The 17744-nt window shown below is 44.5% G+C and overlaps 1 protein-coding gene across 3 annotated transcripts in view; it reads left to right on the top strand.

The window, feature by feature from the left end:
* Positions 1 to 17744, top strand: part of PDE2A (phosphodiesterase 2A) — a 505312-nt gene that overhangs the window by 169930 nt on the left and 317638 nt on the right. Inside the window, exon 1 of one of the 3 annotated variants that reach the window (XM_067466420.1) lies at positions 11837 to 11940. The exons of the other annotated variants lie outside the window; for them this stretch is intronic. Within the exon in view, the coding sequence (XP_067322521.1) occupies positions 11920 to 11940 (21 nt within the window). The 5' untranslated portion in view covers positions 11837 to 11919. Of the gene's footprint in view, positions 1 to 11836; positions 11941 to 17744 lie in introns of those variants that run through there. 3 annotated transcript variants of the gene reach the window in all.

The raw sequence follows: 17744 nt of genomic DNA, 5'->3' as shown, positions 1-17744 counted from the left end.
GTATTTTCATTCACTGGACCAAACTGGGCACAAATACCCAATGCAACCACATGTAAATGCTAGTGGGGTTGGGGGAGGATTGATTTTGTAATTTGGGAGTTGTAGTTGCTGGGATTTATAGTTCACCTATAATCAAAGAGCATTCTGAACTCCACCATAGAATCATAGAATCAAATCAAAGAGTTGGAAGAGACCTCCTGGGCCATCCAGTCCAACCCCATTCTGCCAAGAAGCAGGAATATTGCATTCAAATCACCCCTGACAGATGGCCATCCAGCCTCTGTTTCAAAGCTTCCAAAGAAGGAGCTTCCACCACACTCCCTCCGGGGCAGAGAGTTCCACTGCTGAACGGCTCTCACAGTCAGGAAGTTCTTCCTCGTGATGGATTTGAACCTAATTTGCCACACAGAACTCCCATGACCAACGGAAAACACTGGAAGTGTTTGGTGGGTATTGACCTTGAGTTTGGGAGTTGTAGTTCACCTATATCCAGAGAGCAATGTGGACTCACGCAATGGTGGATCTGGACCAAATTTGGCACAAATACTCAATATGCGCAATTGTGGAGCTTGAAGAAAATAGACCTTTGACTTTTGGGAGTTGGAGTTGCTGGGATTTATAGTTCATTGCAATCAAAGAACATTCTGAACTCCACCAACGATAGAATTGGCTCAAACTTCCCACATGGAATCCCCATGACCATCAGAAAATACTGTGTTTTCTGATGGTCTTTGGCGACCCCTCTGACACTCCTTCGCGACCCCCACTGCCATATAGTGTGTGTGTATGTGTGTGTGTACGGTTGCAATGCACAATCAATGTGTGCCATGCAGTTCTGGTTTAGGACTTTAGCAACTCTTTCCATCACCGATAAAATCAGCTGCAATTCCCTGGAAGACTTTAGGAGGCGCAAAAGACCAATAATGCATCTTCACTGTAGCATTAATGCAGTTTGATAGCACTTCAATTGCCATAGCTCAATACTATGGCATATGGGACTTGTAGTTTCACAAGGTCTTGTAGTTTCAAAGAGCTCTGGTGCCTCACCAAACTACAACTCCCAGGATTCCATAGTATTGAGCTATAGAAGTCAAAGTGGTGTCAAACCGTGTTAATTCTACAGTGTAGATGCAGCCCAAGAATAAAACATGACCTCACTTCTCCAGTGGTTGGAATTTTTTTCTTATTTTTCCCTAGGAAAAGAACTAATTCTTTCCATCCCTGGCGGTGGCAAGGATCTCTCACGGCAATCCGGCTCTTGCAATGTTTGCTCAGTGCAAGAGACATAGTTTTTCCCGAGGCCATAAAACTCGCGCCTCCCTTGCAAACACAGCCACAGCTTCACTGTTTGCCTCTTAACAGGATACAGATAGCAATAATGGCTGGAATCCGCAATTACGGCCGTACATTGTGTAACTTTGCATATATTTAACCTGCGTAGCGGAGGTGCGAGAGAGAGATTCACCCACTTAGCAAATTGCAAAGATGCGCAAAGGTCCACCGGCAAGTATATCCTGGTCCTATCAGGGCAGATGGGCATTTTCCAGCCAGTGCCTCCATGCACAAGACAGGTGCGTAATTGCATGGCATTGGTCTCCATGTGCATGCATCCCATTGTGCATCACTTCCAAGGCACATCGGTCCCTTTGCAGACTCACTTGCAAAGTAATGCAACAGCATCTCTTTATCGGATACGGATCTGCTGGGATTTGCTGTGCACCGTCCATCTTTTTCTGACCATTGCAGAACAACCCCATTCAATGGTTTGTTGTAGGTTTTTTCGGGCTATATGGCCATGTTCTAGAGGCATTCTCTCCTGATGTTTCGCCTGCATCTATGGCAAGCATCCCCAGAGATAGTGAGGTCTGTTGGAAGTAGGAAAATGGATTTATATATCTGTGGAATGACCAGGGTGGGACAAAGGACTCTTGTCTGCTGGAGCTAGGTGTGAAGGTTTCAACTGACCACCTTGATTAGCATTTGATGGCCTGGCAGTGCCTGGAGCAATCTTTTGTTGAGAAGTAATTAGATGTTTGTTTCCTCTCTGTTGTTTTGCTCAACAGAAAGGAGGAAACCATGAAAATGAATAAAATCTGGCTACCAGTATTAAAAAAAACTCTAAAATTACAACAGCAAAACAGCAGAGAGGAAACAAACAAGGACATCTAATCACCTCTCAACAAAAGATTGCCCCAGGCACTGCCAGGCAATCAAATGCTAATCAAGGTGGTCAGTTGAAACATTCACACCTAGCTCCAACAGACAAGAGTGCTTTTTCCTAGTTCCAACAGACCTCACTACCTCTGAGGTTGCTTGCCATAGATGCAGGTGAAATGTCAGGAGAGAATGCCTCTAGACCATGGCCATATAGCCTGAAAAAACCTACAGCAACCCAATGTATAGCCCGAAAAAACCTTGGAACTAGGAAAAAGGGTTTATGACCAGGGTGGGACAAATGACCAGGGTGGGACAAAGGACTCTTGTCTGCTGGAGCCTGCATCTATGGCAAGCATCCTCAGAGGTAGTGAGGTTTGTTGGAACTAGGAAAAAGGGGTTTATATATCTGTGGAATGACCAGGGTGGGACAAAGGACTCTTGTCTGCTGGAGCTAGGTTGTTGTGCTGTTGTGGAGTTGTGTTGGAGACTCCAACTCAGACATCAGAAGAGCTGCAAGAAGAAGCCACGAGAGTCAAGACGAAGATCCACCCAGAGGAAAAGTGTTCTTGCCAGACATCAAGGGAACCACTGACCGCAAAAGGAAGCTGATGAGGAAACACAACATACAAACTATCTCCAGACCCACCAAGAAAATCCAACCAATGCTCCGTTCAGCAAAGGACAAGAGGGATCCTCTCACCTCTGCAGGAGTCTACCTTATGCCATGCAGCTGTGGACAAGAAGTCTCCAGAGGGACCACCAAACGCAGCAGCATTGCCCAAACATGCATCAAGGAACATGCAAGGCACTGCAGACTACTTCAACCAGAGAAGTCAGCCATAGCAGAGCACCCGAGGAACCAACCTGGACACAGGATATCATTTGAGAACACAGAAATGCTGGACCACTCTCACAACCACCATGTCAGGCTACACAGAGAAGCCATTGAAATCCACAAGAAGCCTGTGGACAATTTCAACAGAAAGGAGGAAACCATGAAAATGAACAAAATCTGGCTACCAGTATTAAAAAACTCTAAAATGACCACAGCACAACAACAGAGAGGAAACAAACAAGGACATCTAATCACCTCTCAACAAAAGTTTGCTCCAGGCACTATTTATTTATTTATCGTGTCATCAGCAACCATTGTATTACAATTCTAACAGAGCAAAACAAACACAGAGATTAAAAAGAAAAAAAAAGAAAAAAAACCACACAGATTTTGTAAATTTGGTATTTGGTTAAATGTCCTTTGACCAGTATCTGGCCACTTGGAGTGCCTCTGGGGTTGCCGCAAGAAGGTCCTCCATCGTGCATGTGGCAGGGCTCAGGGTGCATTGCAGCAGGTGGTCAGTGGTTTGTTCTTCTCCGCACTCGCATGCCAAGGATTCCACCCTGTAGCCCCATTTCTTAAGATTGGCTCTGCATCTCGTGGTGCCAGAGCGCAATCTGTTCAGCGCCTTCCAAGTCGCTCAGTCTTCTGAGTGTCCAGGGGGGAGTCTCTCATCTGGTATCACCCATGAATTGAGGTGCTGGGTTTGGGCCTGCCACTTTTGGACTCTCGCTTGCTGAGGTGTTCCAGCGAGTGTCTCTGTAGATCTAAGAAAACTATGTCTTGATTTAAGTCGTTGACGTGCTGGCTGATACCCAAACAGGGGATGAGCTGGAGATGTCTCTGCCTTGGTCCTTTCACTATTGGCTGCTACTTCCCGGCGGATGTCAGGTGGTGCAATACCGGCTAAGCAGTGTAATTTCTCCAGTGGTGTGGGGCGCAGACACCCCGTGATAATGCAACCCAGAAGCTCCAGGCACTGTCAGGCCATTATATGCTAATCAATGTGGTCAGTTGAAACATTCACACCTAGCTCCAGCAGACAAGAGTCCTTTGTCCCACCCTGGTCATTCCACAGATATATAAACCCTTTTGCCTAGTTCCAACAGACGACACTACCTCTGAGGATGCTTGCCATAGATGCAGGCGAAACGTCAGGAGAGAATGCCTCTAGACCATGGCCATATAGCCCGAAAAAACCTACAACAACCCAGTGATTCCGGCCATGAAAGCCTTTGACAATACAACCCCATTCAAATTCCCCAGCCTGACAAACGTCCCCCAAAAAAGGGTTCAAAGCTTGCACTGGAGACTAGGACCCAATAGAGCAATGTATTCAAATGGCAGGGAAAGAGGTTCTATGTAAACATTAGGAAGAACCTTCCTAACATCAGAGCTGTTTGACAGAGGAATATTCTGATGCCTGGCAGTGCATTGGAGTCTCTTTCTCTGGAGGGTTTTAAGCAGTGGCTGGATGGCCATCTGTCGGGAGGGCTTGAATGGTGTCTTCCTGCTTGACAGAAGGGGGTTGGACTGGATGACCTTATGAAGTCCCTTCCAACTCTAGGATTTGATGATTCCAGCCTATATCCCTTTGGGGATAGATAGATAGATAGATAGATAGATAGATAGATAGATAGATAGAAAAATAAAAATGTAATATGGGCCAATGGACACCAAATTTGGACAACGTACACCTAACAACCCAATGTATGTCCTTCATTCAAAAAAATGATTTTGTAATTTGGGAGTTGTAGTTGCTGGGATTTATAGTACACCTACAATCAAAGAGCATTCTGAGCTCCACCAATGATGGAATTGAACCAAACTTGGCACACAGGACTCACATGACCAACAGAAAACACTAGATGGGTTTGGTGGGCATTGAACTTGAGTTTGGGAGTTGTAGTTCACCTACATTCATCGAGCACTGTGGACTCAAATGATGATGGATCTGGACCAAACTTGGCATGAATATTACATATGCCCAAATATGAACACAAATGAAGTTGGGGGGAAATAGACCTTGACATTTGGGATTTGTAGTTACTGGGATTTATAGTTCACCTACAATCAAAGAGCATTTTGAACCCCACGAACGACATAATACAAAATGCAAAGGAAAAGTGCCATAAAAGCAAAAAAAATTAATTGTGCTGATTGTTTATAAGCTTCTATTGTGGAATTTTAGAAACAAGCGTGCTCAGATTCCAGTTGTGGAGTCCCTTCACGGCTGGCGTTTGGCTGCTGACAGGCGAAACCTTGTCTTTATTTCAACCAGCCTTTGGACGGCTGGCTCTGATTTGTTTTGTTTTGCTCGGCTGCTTGGTGTTTTAATCCATGTTCCTAATTTAATTAGGGTTTATTTTTTCCCCGCTCTCCTCTGATTTTGACATGATAATGCTGCCTTGTTTGTGGGTTATTTGATTGTCTTGTGGATATTCCTCCCTTGGCGGGTCGCCTTGGGTCTTCTTAAAGGGACAAATGGAGTGGAAGGAAGGCAGGACTCAATAGAGAGCGAAATATATCTATGAGGCGGCTGATGCCCTGCAAAAAGGCCTTCCTTTCCATTATCATCATCATCATCATCATCATCATCATCATCATCATCATCATCATAGAATCCTTGACTTGGAAGAGACCTCCTGGGCCATCCATTCCATCCCATTCTGCCAAGAAGCAGGAAAACCACATTCAAAACACACCCAACAGATGACCATCCAACCTCTGTTTCAAAACCTCCAAAGAAGGAGCCTCCACTACACTCCGGGGCAGAGAGTTCCACTGTTGAACACCTCACCTGGAATAGAATCATGGAATAATAGAGTTGGAATAGACCTTGTGGGCCATCCAGTCCAACCCCATTATGCCAAGAAGCAGGAATATTACATTCAAATCACCCTTGACAGATGGCCATCCAGCCTCTGTTTCAAAGCCTCCAAAGAAGGAGCCTCCACCACACTCCGGGGCAGAGAGTTCCACTGCTGAACACCTCACCTGGAATAGAATCATGGAATAATAGAGTTGGAATAGACCTTGTGGGCCATCCAGTTCAACTTGGAAAGAAGTGACAAGTGGAGTGCCGCAGGGTTCCGTCCTGGGCCCGGTCCTGTTCAACATCTTTATTAACGACTTAGATGAAGGGCTAGAAGGCATGATCATCAAGTTTGCAGACGACACCAAATTGCGAGGGAGAGCCAATAGTCCAGAGGACAGGAGCAGAATTCAAAACGATCTTGACAGATTAGAGAGATGAATGGCCAAAACTAACAAAATGAAGTTCAACAGTGACAAATGCAAGATACTCCACTTTGGCAGAAAAAATGAAATGCAAAGATACAGAATGGGGGATGATGAGGCCTGGCTCGAGAGCAGTACGTGTGAAAAAGATCTTGGAGTCCTCGTGGACAACAAGTTAAACATGAGCCAACAATGTGATGTGGCGGCAAAAAAAGCCAATGGGATTTTGGCCTGCATCAATAGGAGCATAGTGTCTAGATCTAGGGAAGTCATGCTACCCCTCTATTCTGCCTTGGTTAGACCACATCTGGAATATTGTGTCCAATTCTGGGCACCACAATTCAAGAGAGATATTGACAAGCTGGAATGTGTCCAGAGGAGGGTGACTAAAATGATCAAGGGTCTGGAGAACAAGCCCTATGAGGAGCGGCTTAGGGAACTGGGCATGTTTAGCCTGAAGAAGAGAAGGCTGAGAGGAGATATGATAGCCATGTACAAATATGTGAGAGGAAGCCACAGGGAGGAGGGAGCAAGCTTGTTTTCTGCTTCCTTGGAGACTAGGACGCAAGGGAACAATGGCTTCAAACTACAAGAGAGGAGATTCCATCTGAACATTAGGAAGAACTTCCTGACTGTGAGAGCCGTTCAGCAGTGGAACTCTCTGCCCCGGAGTGTGGTGGAGGCTCCTTCTTTGGAAGCTTTTAAGCAGAGGCTGGATGGCCATTTGTCAGGGGTGATTTGAATGCCATATTCCTGCTTCTTGGCAGAATGGGGTTGGAGTGGATAATGGCCCAGGAGGTCCCTTCCAACTCTTTGATTCTATGATTCTAACCCCATTCTGCCAAGAAGCAGGAACATTGCATTCAAATCACCCCTGACAGATGGCCATCCAGCCTCTGTATAAAAGCTTCCAAAGAAGGAGCCTCCACCACATTCCGGGGCAGAGAGTTCCACTGCTGAACGGCTCTCACAGTCAGGAAGTTATTCCTAATGTTCAGGTGGAATCTCCTCTCTTGTAGTTTGAAGCCATTGTTCCATTGCGTCCTAGTCTCCAAGGAAGCAGAAAACAAGCTTGCTCCCTCCTCCTCTCTGTGGCTTCCTCTCACATATTTATCCATGGCTATCATATCTCCTCTCAGCCTTCTCTTCTTCAGACTAAACATGCCCAACTCCTTAAGCCGCTCCTCATAGGGCTTGTTCTCCAGACCCTTGATCATTTTAGTCGCCCTCCTCTGGACACATTCCAGCTTGTCAATATCTCTCTTGAATTGTGGTGCCCAGAATTGGACACTTTATTCCAGGTGTGGTCTAACCAAGGCAGAATAGAGCATGGGGAGCATTACTTCCCCAGATCTAGACACTATAGACTCCTATTGATGCAGGCCAAAATCCCATTGGTTTTTTTTGCTGCCACATCACACTGTTGGCTCATGTTTAACTTGTTGTCCAAGAGGACTCCAAGATCTTTTTCACACGGACTGCTCTCAAGCTTCCTAATGTTCAGGTGGAATCTCCTTTCTTTCCTGTAGTTTGAAGCCATTGCTCCACTGCATTCTAGTCTCCAGGGTAGCAGTTGACCACTTACTACTTCCACTTAGGCAATCCCTCATAGTCTGAGGATGATGGTCCTCCAAGTGTAGTGTCTTGGTGGTGGGTCCGTAGGTGACTGTGGAGCCCTATTCTTGACCCGCGTGTTCTCCCACAGTGAGGGCATTGGTTTCCAGGTGGAAGGCGGTCCTGGTCAGGGTTGGCTTGACACACCTTCCTCTTGGCACATGTCTCACTTCTGCCCTCCATTCGTGCCTCTTCAAATTCTGCAGCACTGCTGGTCACAGCTGACCTCCAGCTAGAGCGCTCACGGGCCAGGGCTTCCCAGTTCTCAGTGTCTATGCCAGAGTTTTTAAGGTTGGCTTTGAGCCCATCTTTCAATCTCTTTTCCTGCCCACCAACATTCCGTTTTCCGTTCTTGAGTTTGGAGTAGAGCAACTGCTTTGGGAGACGGTGGTCAGGCATCCGGACAACGTGGTCGTTCCAGCGGAGTTGATGGTGGAGGACCATCACTTCTATGCTGGTAGTCTTTGCTTCTTCCAGCATTCTGACAATTGTCCACTTGTCTTCCCAAAAGATTTGCAGGATTTTCCAGAGGCAACGCTGATGGAATCGTTCCAGAAGTTGCATTTGACGTCTGTAGACACTCCACATCTCACAGGCGTATAGTAGGGTTGGGAGGACAATGGCTTTATAAGCAAACACCTTGGTGTCCCTATGGATGTCCTGGTCCTCAAGCATTCTCTGCTTCATTTGGAAGAATGCTGCACTCGTAGAGCTCAGGCAGTGTTGTATTTCACCCTCAATTTTGATGTCTGTAGACAGTCCACGTCTCACAGGCATAGAGCAGGGTTGGGAGGACAATAGCTTTATAAACAAGCACCTTGGTATCCCTACGGATGTCCTGGTCCTCAAACACTCTCTGTTTCATTCAGAAAAATGCTGCACTCTCAGAGCTCAGGCGGTGTTGTATATCGGTGGTGATGTTGACTTTGGTGGAGAGGTGGCTGCCAAGGGAGCGGAAATGGTCCACATTTTCTAACGTGACACCATTAAGCTGTATCTCTGGCACTGGAAAGAGATTGGCTGGTGAATGTTGGAAGAACACTTTGGTTTTCTCGATGTTCAATGACAAGCCGAGCTTCTCGTATGTTTCTGCGAAGGTGTTTAGAATGGCTTGTAGGTCTTCTTCTGAATGTGCATAGACAACGTTGTCATCAGCATACTGGAGTTCTATAACAGATGTTGTGACCTTTGTTTTGGCTTTCAGTCTGTTGAGGTTAAATAGCTTGTCATCTGTCCGATAGATGATTTCCACTCTGGTGGGAAGCTTCCCATCAACAAGACGAAGAGGGGTTATGGAAAAAGAAAAAACACGAGGACCCCTGTAGATACCACAATCCATAGATGCTGAAGGCAAATTGTATACACTGATGGAGTTAAATGGCATGCCTTATATAAAATGGCAACAAACAAGTTTTTGCTGTTTGCAATTTCCTTTTGGATTGCTTTTGTGCCATGCCTGGTTGAATCCGTGATTGCAAAATCGGTAGAGATGGAAGACCGACGGCAAATTCCTACTTCTCCAACTTGAAAATAAATGGAAAAACCAAGTTGAACAATCCTTCTCTGGAAGTCCAAAATCCTCCAGAATTGTGGAATTCTAAAATACTCTGAAATCTAAAGCTGAGATATTGACTCTTTGGCTTCCTGATGGTTCTACATATGCAACATTATGGAAAACATTGTGTATGAAATGACCTTCAAGGTATGTGTATACGAAGCATCAACACATCGGATGGTTAGATTTGGATCCCATCTCCAGGATATCCCAATATGAACAGAGATGTAAATGCAGGAATTCCCAAATCTGAAAAAAAATCTGATATCTTTGGAAAAGCAGTACACAACTTATACATCTAATATATTGCAGTGGTGTTGGACCGGACAGCCCACAAGGTCTCTTCCAACTCTAGGATTCTGTGGGCAACCTTGGGCCCTCCCTCCAGGTGTCTTGGACTTCAACTCCCACAATTCCTGACATCCTCAGGCCCCTTCTTTTCCCCCCTCAGCGGCTCAAGGAAAGCAAGAAAGATGGAAGGAAAGATGGGAATGCAAATCCAAGGGAGGAAGGAAGGAAGGAAGGAAGGAAGGAAGGAAGGAAGGAAAGAAAGAAAGTTTGAAATGCAAACACAATTGGTGGACGGATGGAAGGAAGGAAAGAAGGAAGGAAGGAAGGAAGGAAGGAAGGAAGGAAGGAAAGAAAGTTTGAAATGCAAATACAAGGGAGGGAGGAGAAAGATGGAAGGAAAGAAAGAAGGAAGGGTGGAAGGAAAGAAAGAAAGAAAAGAAGGAAAGAAAGTTTGAAATGCAAATACAAGGGTGGAAGGAAGGAAGGAAGGCAGAAAAAGCGAAAGACTGATGGAAGGAATGAGAGATTGGAATGCAAATCCAGTGGTAGATGCAAGGAAGGAAGGAAGGATGGAGAAAATCAGAAGGGAGGGAGGGAGGGAGGGAGGGAGGGAGGGAGGAAGAAAGTCTAAGAGAGGGAGGGAAGGAGGTCTAACAGAGGGAGGGAGGGAGAAAGGAGAAAGATGGAAGGAAAGAAAGAAAGAAAGATTGGAATGCAAATCTAAGAGAGGGAGGGAGAAAGGAAAAGAAGGAAAGAAAGTTTGAAATACAAATACAAGGGTGGAAGGAAGGAAGGAGAAAGTCAGAAAAAAGGAAGGAAAGAAAGAAGGAAGGAAAGAAGTTTGAAATGCAAATACAATGGGTGGAAGGAAGGAAGGAAAGAAGGAGGGAGGGAGGAAAGAAAGTTTGAAATGCAAATACAAGGGAGGGAGGACGGAAGGAAGGAAGGAAGGAAGGAAGGAAGGAAGGAAGGAAGGAGAAAGATGGAAGGAAAGAAAGAAGGAGGGAAGATCAAGGTTGGAAGGAAGGAAGGAAGGAAGGAAGGAAGGAAGGAAGGAAGGAAGGAAGGAAGGAAGAAAAAAGGCAGAAAAGGAAAAAGACTGATGGAAGGAAGGAATGAGATATTGGAATGCAAATCCAATGGTGGAAGGAACGAAGGAACGAAGGAAGGAAAAAATCAGAAGGAAGGAAGGAAGGAAGGAAGGAAGGAAGGAAGGAAAGTTTGAAATGCTAATCTAAAAGAGGGAGGGAGGAGAAAGATGGAAGGCAGGAAGGAAGGAAAGAAAGAAGGAAGGTAAGATAGGAATGAAAATGCAAGGGTGGAAGAATAGAAAGAAAGAAAAAAGAAGGAAAGAATGTTTGAAGTGCAAATACAAGAGAGGGAGGAGGGAAGAAGGAAGGGAGGGAAGAAGGAAGGAAGGGAGGGCAAGAAAGTTTGAAATACAAATCCACGGGAGGGAAGGAAGGAAAAAAGGAAGGAAAGAAGAAACAAAACAAAAAGGGAGAAAGATAGATGGATGGATGAATGGATGGATGGATGGATGGATGGATGGAAGGAAGGAAGGAGGAGGAGGGAGGGAGGGAGGAAAGATCAGAATGCAAACCCAAGAGTGGAAGGAAGGAGAAAGACGGAAGGAAGGAAAGAAAGACTGAGGCGCCAATCCCAGGGAGACTCACCGACCCTGTAGCGTTGACGTTTGGAACTGACTGTTGTTTTAAACTGATTTGATGGTAAACTAGCCTGGGAGAGGTACAAGTCAGGAGTAAGACAGACAGACAGACAGACAGACAGACGTGCAAACACAAGGGAGACTCAACCCGTATCCCTGCAAGCCGACTTCCGAAGCGATCTCATTCGCCCTTCCTTCTTTCCTCCTTTCTTTCCTCCTTTCCTTCCTTCTCTTTCTCTCTTTCTCCTGTTCTCTCTCCTCCTCTCCTTCTTTGCCCGAAGGGACCCCCATCTTCCCAAACCGCCGCCCGACTTGGCTCTGGTTGTGTCGGGGGCGCATCTTTGCAGCCTCGGGGGCGGAGGGAGGGAAAGGAAGGGGCCAGGGACAGCCCCTAGGAGGAGGAGGAGGAGGAGGAGGAAGAGGAGGAGGAGGAAGGCCAGCCGGCCGGGGCTGGGGCGGCACACCGGGCGGACTCCCTCCGTCTCTTTCCTTCCCTCTCTGCCTCCTCGGAGCTGGCTCTCCTCCTGGGCTCCTGGGGCCCGGGGATGGGCGCACGGCATGGAGCCCTTCTCCCAAAGCGTAAGACACCCCCCCCCCCCCACATGGGGATTTCCTCGCTCTTTGGGGTTATTTGGGGAGGGGGATTCGGGAGGGAGGAGACCCCGGACCCGGCTCACCTGCCGCCCGCCCCATGCTTGGCTTTCCCTCTTCCTGGAGACTTTCTTCTGCTCCACTGCCCGCCTTACTTGCCTTCCGCCCTTCTTCTCCTCCTCTCTTGTGTCTTTCCTTCCTTTCTTTCCTCCCTCCTTCTTTCCTTCCTTCCTTCCTTCCCTCCCTCCCTCCTTCTGTCTTTCTTTCTTTCTTTCTTTCTCTCTTTCCTTTCTTCCCTGCTTCTTTCCTTCTCTCCTCACTTCCCTCCCTCCTCCTTTCTTTCTTTCTTTCTTTCTTTCTGTCTTTCTTTCTGTCTTTCTTTCTCTCTTTCCTTTCTTCCCTGTTTCTTTCCTTCTCTCCTTCCTTCCCTTCCATCCTTTTTCCTTCCTTCCTTTCTTTCCTCCCTCTTTCCCTTCCTTCCTTCCTTCCTTCCTTCTTTTCTTCATTCCTTCCCTCCTTCTTTCTCTCCGTCCTTCCTTCCTTCTATTCTTCCTTCCTTTCCTTCCTCCCTCCTTCTTTTCTTCCCTCCCTCCTCCCTCCTTCTATCCTTCCTTCCTTCTTCGTTCCTTCCCTACTTCCTTCCTTCCTTCCTTCTCTTTCTCTCTCTCTCTATTTCCTTCCTTCCCTCTTTCCTTCCCTCCTTCCTTCCCTTCCATCTTTCTTTCCCTCCTTCCTTTCTTTCCTCCTCTTTCCCTTCCCTCCTTCCTTCTTTTCTTCGTTCCTTCCTTCCCTCCTTCTTTCCCTCCTTTCTTCCTTCCATCCTTCTTTCCTTTCCTCCCTCGATCTTTCCCCTCTTTCCCTCCCTCCTCCCTCCCCTCTTTCTTTCTTTCTTTCTTTCTTTCTTTCTTTCTTTCTTTCTTTCTTTTATTCCTCCCTCCCTTCTCTGCAGCTCTCTCTCTCTTTCCTGTCACTACCTTTCCGTCATTTCTTTTTTCTTTTTTACCCTCCTCCCCGTCTCTTTCTCTCTTTCTCCTTTCCCTTTCTCACCTTTCCTTCCTCTCCTTTCTTTCTCCCTGCCTTTGCTTTTCTTTACTTCCTTCCCTCTCTCCTTTTCACCCTTCCCGACGTCCTTCACTTTCTCCGGCCCCTTCCACCTGCCATACTAAATCCAGATTATCTGCTTTGGACTGGTTTATATGGCAGTGTACACTCAGATAATCCAGTTCAAAGCAGACAATGTGGATTTTCTACTTTGATAACCTGGATCATGTGGCAGTGTAGAAGGGGTCTCAGTCTCACTCACGCACTCACTCACTCACTGACCTCCTTACCCCTTCCTTCTTGCCTTCCTTCCTTCCTTCCTTCCTTCTCTACTTTTCTTTTCTTTCTCTCTTTTCTTTCTCTTCTCTCCTTTTTCTCCCCTTCTACTTCATTCTCTCCTCTTTTCTCTGTCCTTTCTTCCTGTTTTCTCCCTTTATCTCTCCTTCTTTTCTTTCTCTCCCCTTCATTCTTTTCTCCTTGGTCTCCCCTTTCTTTCCTTCCTTCTATCACTTTCTCTCTCTCTCTTTCTCTCACTTTTTTCTTCTCCCTTTCTGTTCTTTCTTCCTTTCCCCCCTTCCTTCTTGCATTCCATCATTCTCCCACCCACTCCTTCTTTCATTCTCCTTTCCCTTTCTCCACTTTCACTTTCTCTCCTTCCACTCTTCCACCTTTCCTTTCTTTCTTTCTTTCTTTCTTTCCTTTCCTTTCTTCCCTTCCCTTCTTTAATTCTTCCTAATCTCTGGTTTCCTCTCTTTCCTTCCTTTGTTTTCTTTCCTTCCTTCCTTCTCTCACTTTCTCTCTTTCTCTCCATCCTCCTCTCACTTTTTCTTCTCCCTTTCTGTTCTTTCTTTTTTCCTTTCATCTCCCTTTCTATCATTCTCCCACCCACTCCTTCTTTCATTCTCCTTTCTTTTTCTCCACTTTCACTTTCTCTCCTTCCACTCTTCCACCTTTCCTTCTCTCTCTCTTTCCTTTCTTCCCCTCCCCTCTTTAATTCTTTCCTACTCTCTGGTTTCTTTCTCCTTCCTTCCTTCCTTCCTTCCTCCCTTTCTTTGTTTTCATTCTTTCTTTCTTTCCTTCCTTGTCATCCTCTCTTCTCCCCTTCCACCTCTATTCCTCCTCTGCTTTCGTTTCTTCCTTCCCTTTTTCCTGCCATCTCTCCTTTGTTTTCATTCTTTCTTTCCTTTCCTTCCTTCCTTTCCTTTCTTCCTCTCCCCTCTTTAATTCTTCCCTAATCTCTGGTTTCCTCTCTTTCCTTCCTTTGTTTTCTTCCTTCCTTTCTTTCCTTCCTTCCTTCCTTCTCTCACTTTCTCTTTCCCTCCCTCTTTCTCTCACTTTTTTCTTCTGCCTTTCTGTTCTTTCTTCCCTTTCCCCCATCCTTCTCACTATCCATCATTCTCCCACCCACTCCTTCTTTCATTCTCCTTTCCCATTCTCCACTTTCACTTTCTCTCCTTCCACTCTTCCACCTTTCCTTCTCTCTCTCTTTCCTTTCTTCTCTTCCCTTCCCTTCTTTAATTCTTCCCTACTCTCTGGTTTCCTCTCTTTGTTTTCGTTCGTTCTTTCTTTCTTTCTTTCTTTCTTTCTTTCTTTCTTTCTTTCCTGCCTTGTCATCCCCTTTTCTCCCCCCTTCACCTCTATTCCTCCTGTGCTTTCATTCCTTCCTTCCCTTTTTCCTGTCATCTCTCCTTTGTTTCATTCTTTCTTTCCTTTCCTTCCTTCCTTTCCTTTCTTCCTCTCCCCTCTTTAATTCTTCCCTAATCTCTGGTTTCCTCTCTTTCCTTCCTTTGTTTTCATTCTTTCTTTCCCTCCTTCCTTCTCTCACTTTCTCTTTCTCTTTCCCTCCCTCTTTCTCTCACTTTTTTCTTCTGCCTTTCTGTTCTTTCTTCCCTTTCCCCATCCTTCTCACTATCCATCATTCTCCCACCCACTCCTTCTTTCATTCTCCTTTCCCATTCTCCACTTTCTCTTTCTGTCCTTCCACTCTTCCACCTTTCCTTCTTTCTCTCTTTCCTTTCTTCCTCTCCCCTCTTTAATTCTTCCCTACTCTCTGGTTTCTTTCTCCTTCCTCCCTTGCTTGATCTTTCCTTTCTTTGTTTTCATTCTTTCTTTCTTTCTTTCCTTGACATCCCCTCTTCTTCCCCCTCGACCTCTATTCCTCCTCTGCTTTCATTCCTTCCTTCCCTTTTTCCTGCCATCTCTCCTTTGACCTTCCTTCTTTCATTCTTTCTTTCTTTCCTTCCTTGCCATCCCCTCTTCTTCCCCTTCCACCTCTATTCCTCCTCTCCTTCCTTCCTTCCTTCCTTCCTTCCTTCCTTCCTTCCTTCCTTCCTTCCCCCCTTTGCCATCTCTCCTTTTGACCTGCTCAAAATAAGAGAGGCTGGGATTCCACCAATATATATTATCTGATCATTAAATGCCACTTGCTTCCATATGGGCAACTTGGTGTTTTCCTTGGTGGGGTGGACATTTCTCCGCTTGCAATGTGTTTTTCAAGGTCTGGAGTGGGACTGGGGTCTCTTTCAAGTGGTCAGTTGATGATTTTTGCCCCAAGCAAAGTAGGAATTGTGTGCATTATATTTATACTAATTATATATATTAATTCTTAATAATTATAATATATATTAATCATTATCTACTAATTATATGCATTATATGTATTATATGTATGTATTAATTATATCTATTAATAATTATCTATTAATTATTATATTATTAAATATAATAATAACAACAATAACTTCTGTTCATCACAAAGTAGCAATTGTTTGCATTATATTTATACTAATTATATATATATATTAATTAATTCTTAATAATTATAATATATATTAATATCTACTAATTATATATTGATTATATTATATTATTAAATATATAGCAACAATAATAAGAATAATAACTTTTGGTTCATCACAAAGTAGGAATTGTGTGCATTAAATTTGTACTAATTATATATATTAATTATTAATTATATTATTAATTAATTAATTATTAATAATAGTTATATATATTAATCATTATCTTCTAATTATATATATTATATGTATATATTAATTATATCTATTAATAATTATATATTATACTATGTTATATTATTAAATATATAGCAATAATAATAATAAGAATAGGAATTGTGTGCATTATATCAGAGGCGAGAAAAAACTGATATATCTTTTCTGCCGTCCCTTTGACAGTTTTGTCCCTGAATATTGTGGTTTTATTTCATTTCTCTTTGCAGTATTATTATTTATATCCCTTGTACGCTGAGCATTTCTGACAGGACTTGATGGCAAAAGGTGGCCTTAATGCAAAAAGCAGATTGAGTGATTACGCTGAGTCTATCTTATCTGAAATGCTTATGGTCCTCAATTGCGACTACAGGTGTTTTGGATTTCCGATCGTGGAATACCAGCATATGCATCAATGTACAGAATATGATGCAAGTCGAATCTCTCCTCTCTGAAATGTCAGATTTTGGAATACTGACATTTGCATGTACGTGCATAACACAATGCAAGTTGAGTCTTGGAACCAGAAGTGTTGAATTTGGAATATCAGTACTGTATTTCCCTATATGTGTGCAATTGTGATATAAGTTGGGACTCCTTTCTCTGAAATGATTGGCCCCAGAAGTATATTGGATTCCAGATTTTGGGGGGGATTTTGGAATGTTTGTCTCTACGTCATGAAATACATTTTGAGGGAAGAGAGCCAAGTCTAAACACAAAATAGGTTTGTTTTCATGCACATCTTATGTAGAATCCTAGAATCAAAGAGTTGGAAGAGACCTTGTGGGCCATCCAGCCCAACCCCACTCTGCCAAGAAGCAGGTAAATCACATCCAAATCACCCCCGACAGATGGCCATCCAGCCTCTGTTTAAAAGCCTGCAAAGAAGGAGCCTCCACCACACTCCAGGGCAGAGAGTTCCACTGCTGAACAGCTCTTACAGTCAGAAAGTTGCTCCTAATGTTCAGGTGGAATTTCCTTTCTTGTATTTTGAAGCCATTGTTCCATTGCATCCTAGTCTGGACTAAACTAGACATGGACTAGAATGACAACACTAGTGTACTGATTATAGGAACATGGAACAACTGATTATGAGATTATGAGAGAGATATTGACAAGCTGGAATGTGTCCAGAGGAGAGCGACTAAAATGATCAAGGGTCTGGAGAACAAGCCCTATGAGGAGCGGCTTAACGAGCTGGGCATGTTTAGCCTGAAGAAGAGAAGGCTGAGAGGAGATATGATAGCCATGTATAAATATGTGAGAGGAAGCCACAGGGAGGAGGAGGGAGCACGCTTGTTTTCTGCTTCCTTGGAGACTAGGACGCAATGGAACAATGGCTTCAAACTACAAGAGAGGAGATTCCATCTGAACATGAGGAAGAACTTCCTGACTGTGAGAGCCGTTCAGCAGTGGAACTCTCTGCCCCGGAGTGTGGTGGAGGCTCCTTCTTTGGAAGCTTTGAAACAGAGGCTGGGTGGCCATCTGTCAGGGGTGATTTGAATGCAATATTCCTGCTTCTTGGCAGAATGGAGTTGGACTGGATGGCCCATGAGGTCTCTTCCAACTCTTTGATTCTATGATTCTATGATTGGATCTTGACTCTAATAAGACACTAATTAGATATTAATTAATTTTCCACAGCTTTTCCATTCTTCTTGTAGATTCTGAAAATTGGTTTCTTGGTGTTTGTCACAGTGAGCATTGAAAAATCAAATTCTGGCTTGATAAACCAGGATT

The sequence above is a fragment of the Anolis sagrei genome, chromosome 3 (genome assembly GCF_037176765.1).
Source record: "Anolis sagrei isolate rAnoSag1 chromosome 3, rAnoSag1.mat, whole genome shotgun sequence".
Taxonomy (NCBI): Eukaryota; Metazoa; Chordata; class Lepidosauria; order Squamata; family Dactyloidae; genus Anolis; species Anolis sagrei.
Note: the sequence above shows the minus strand (reverse complement) of the source record. Positions and strands in the feature narration are given on the sequence as shown.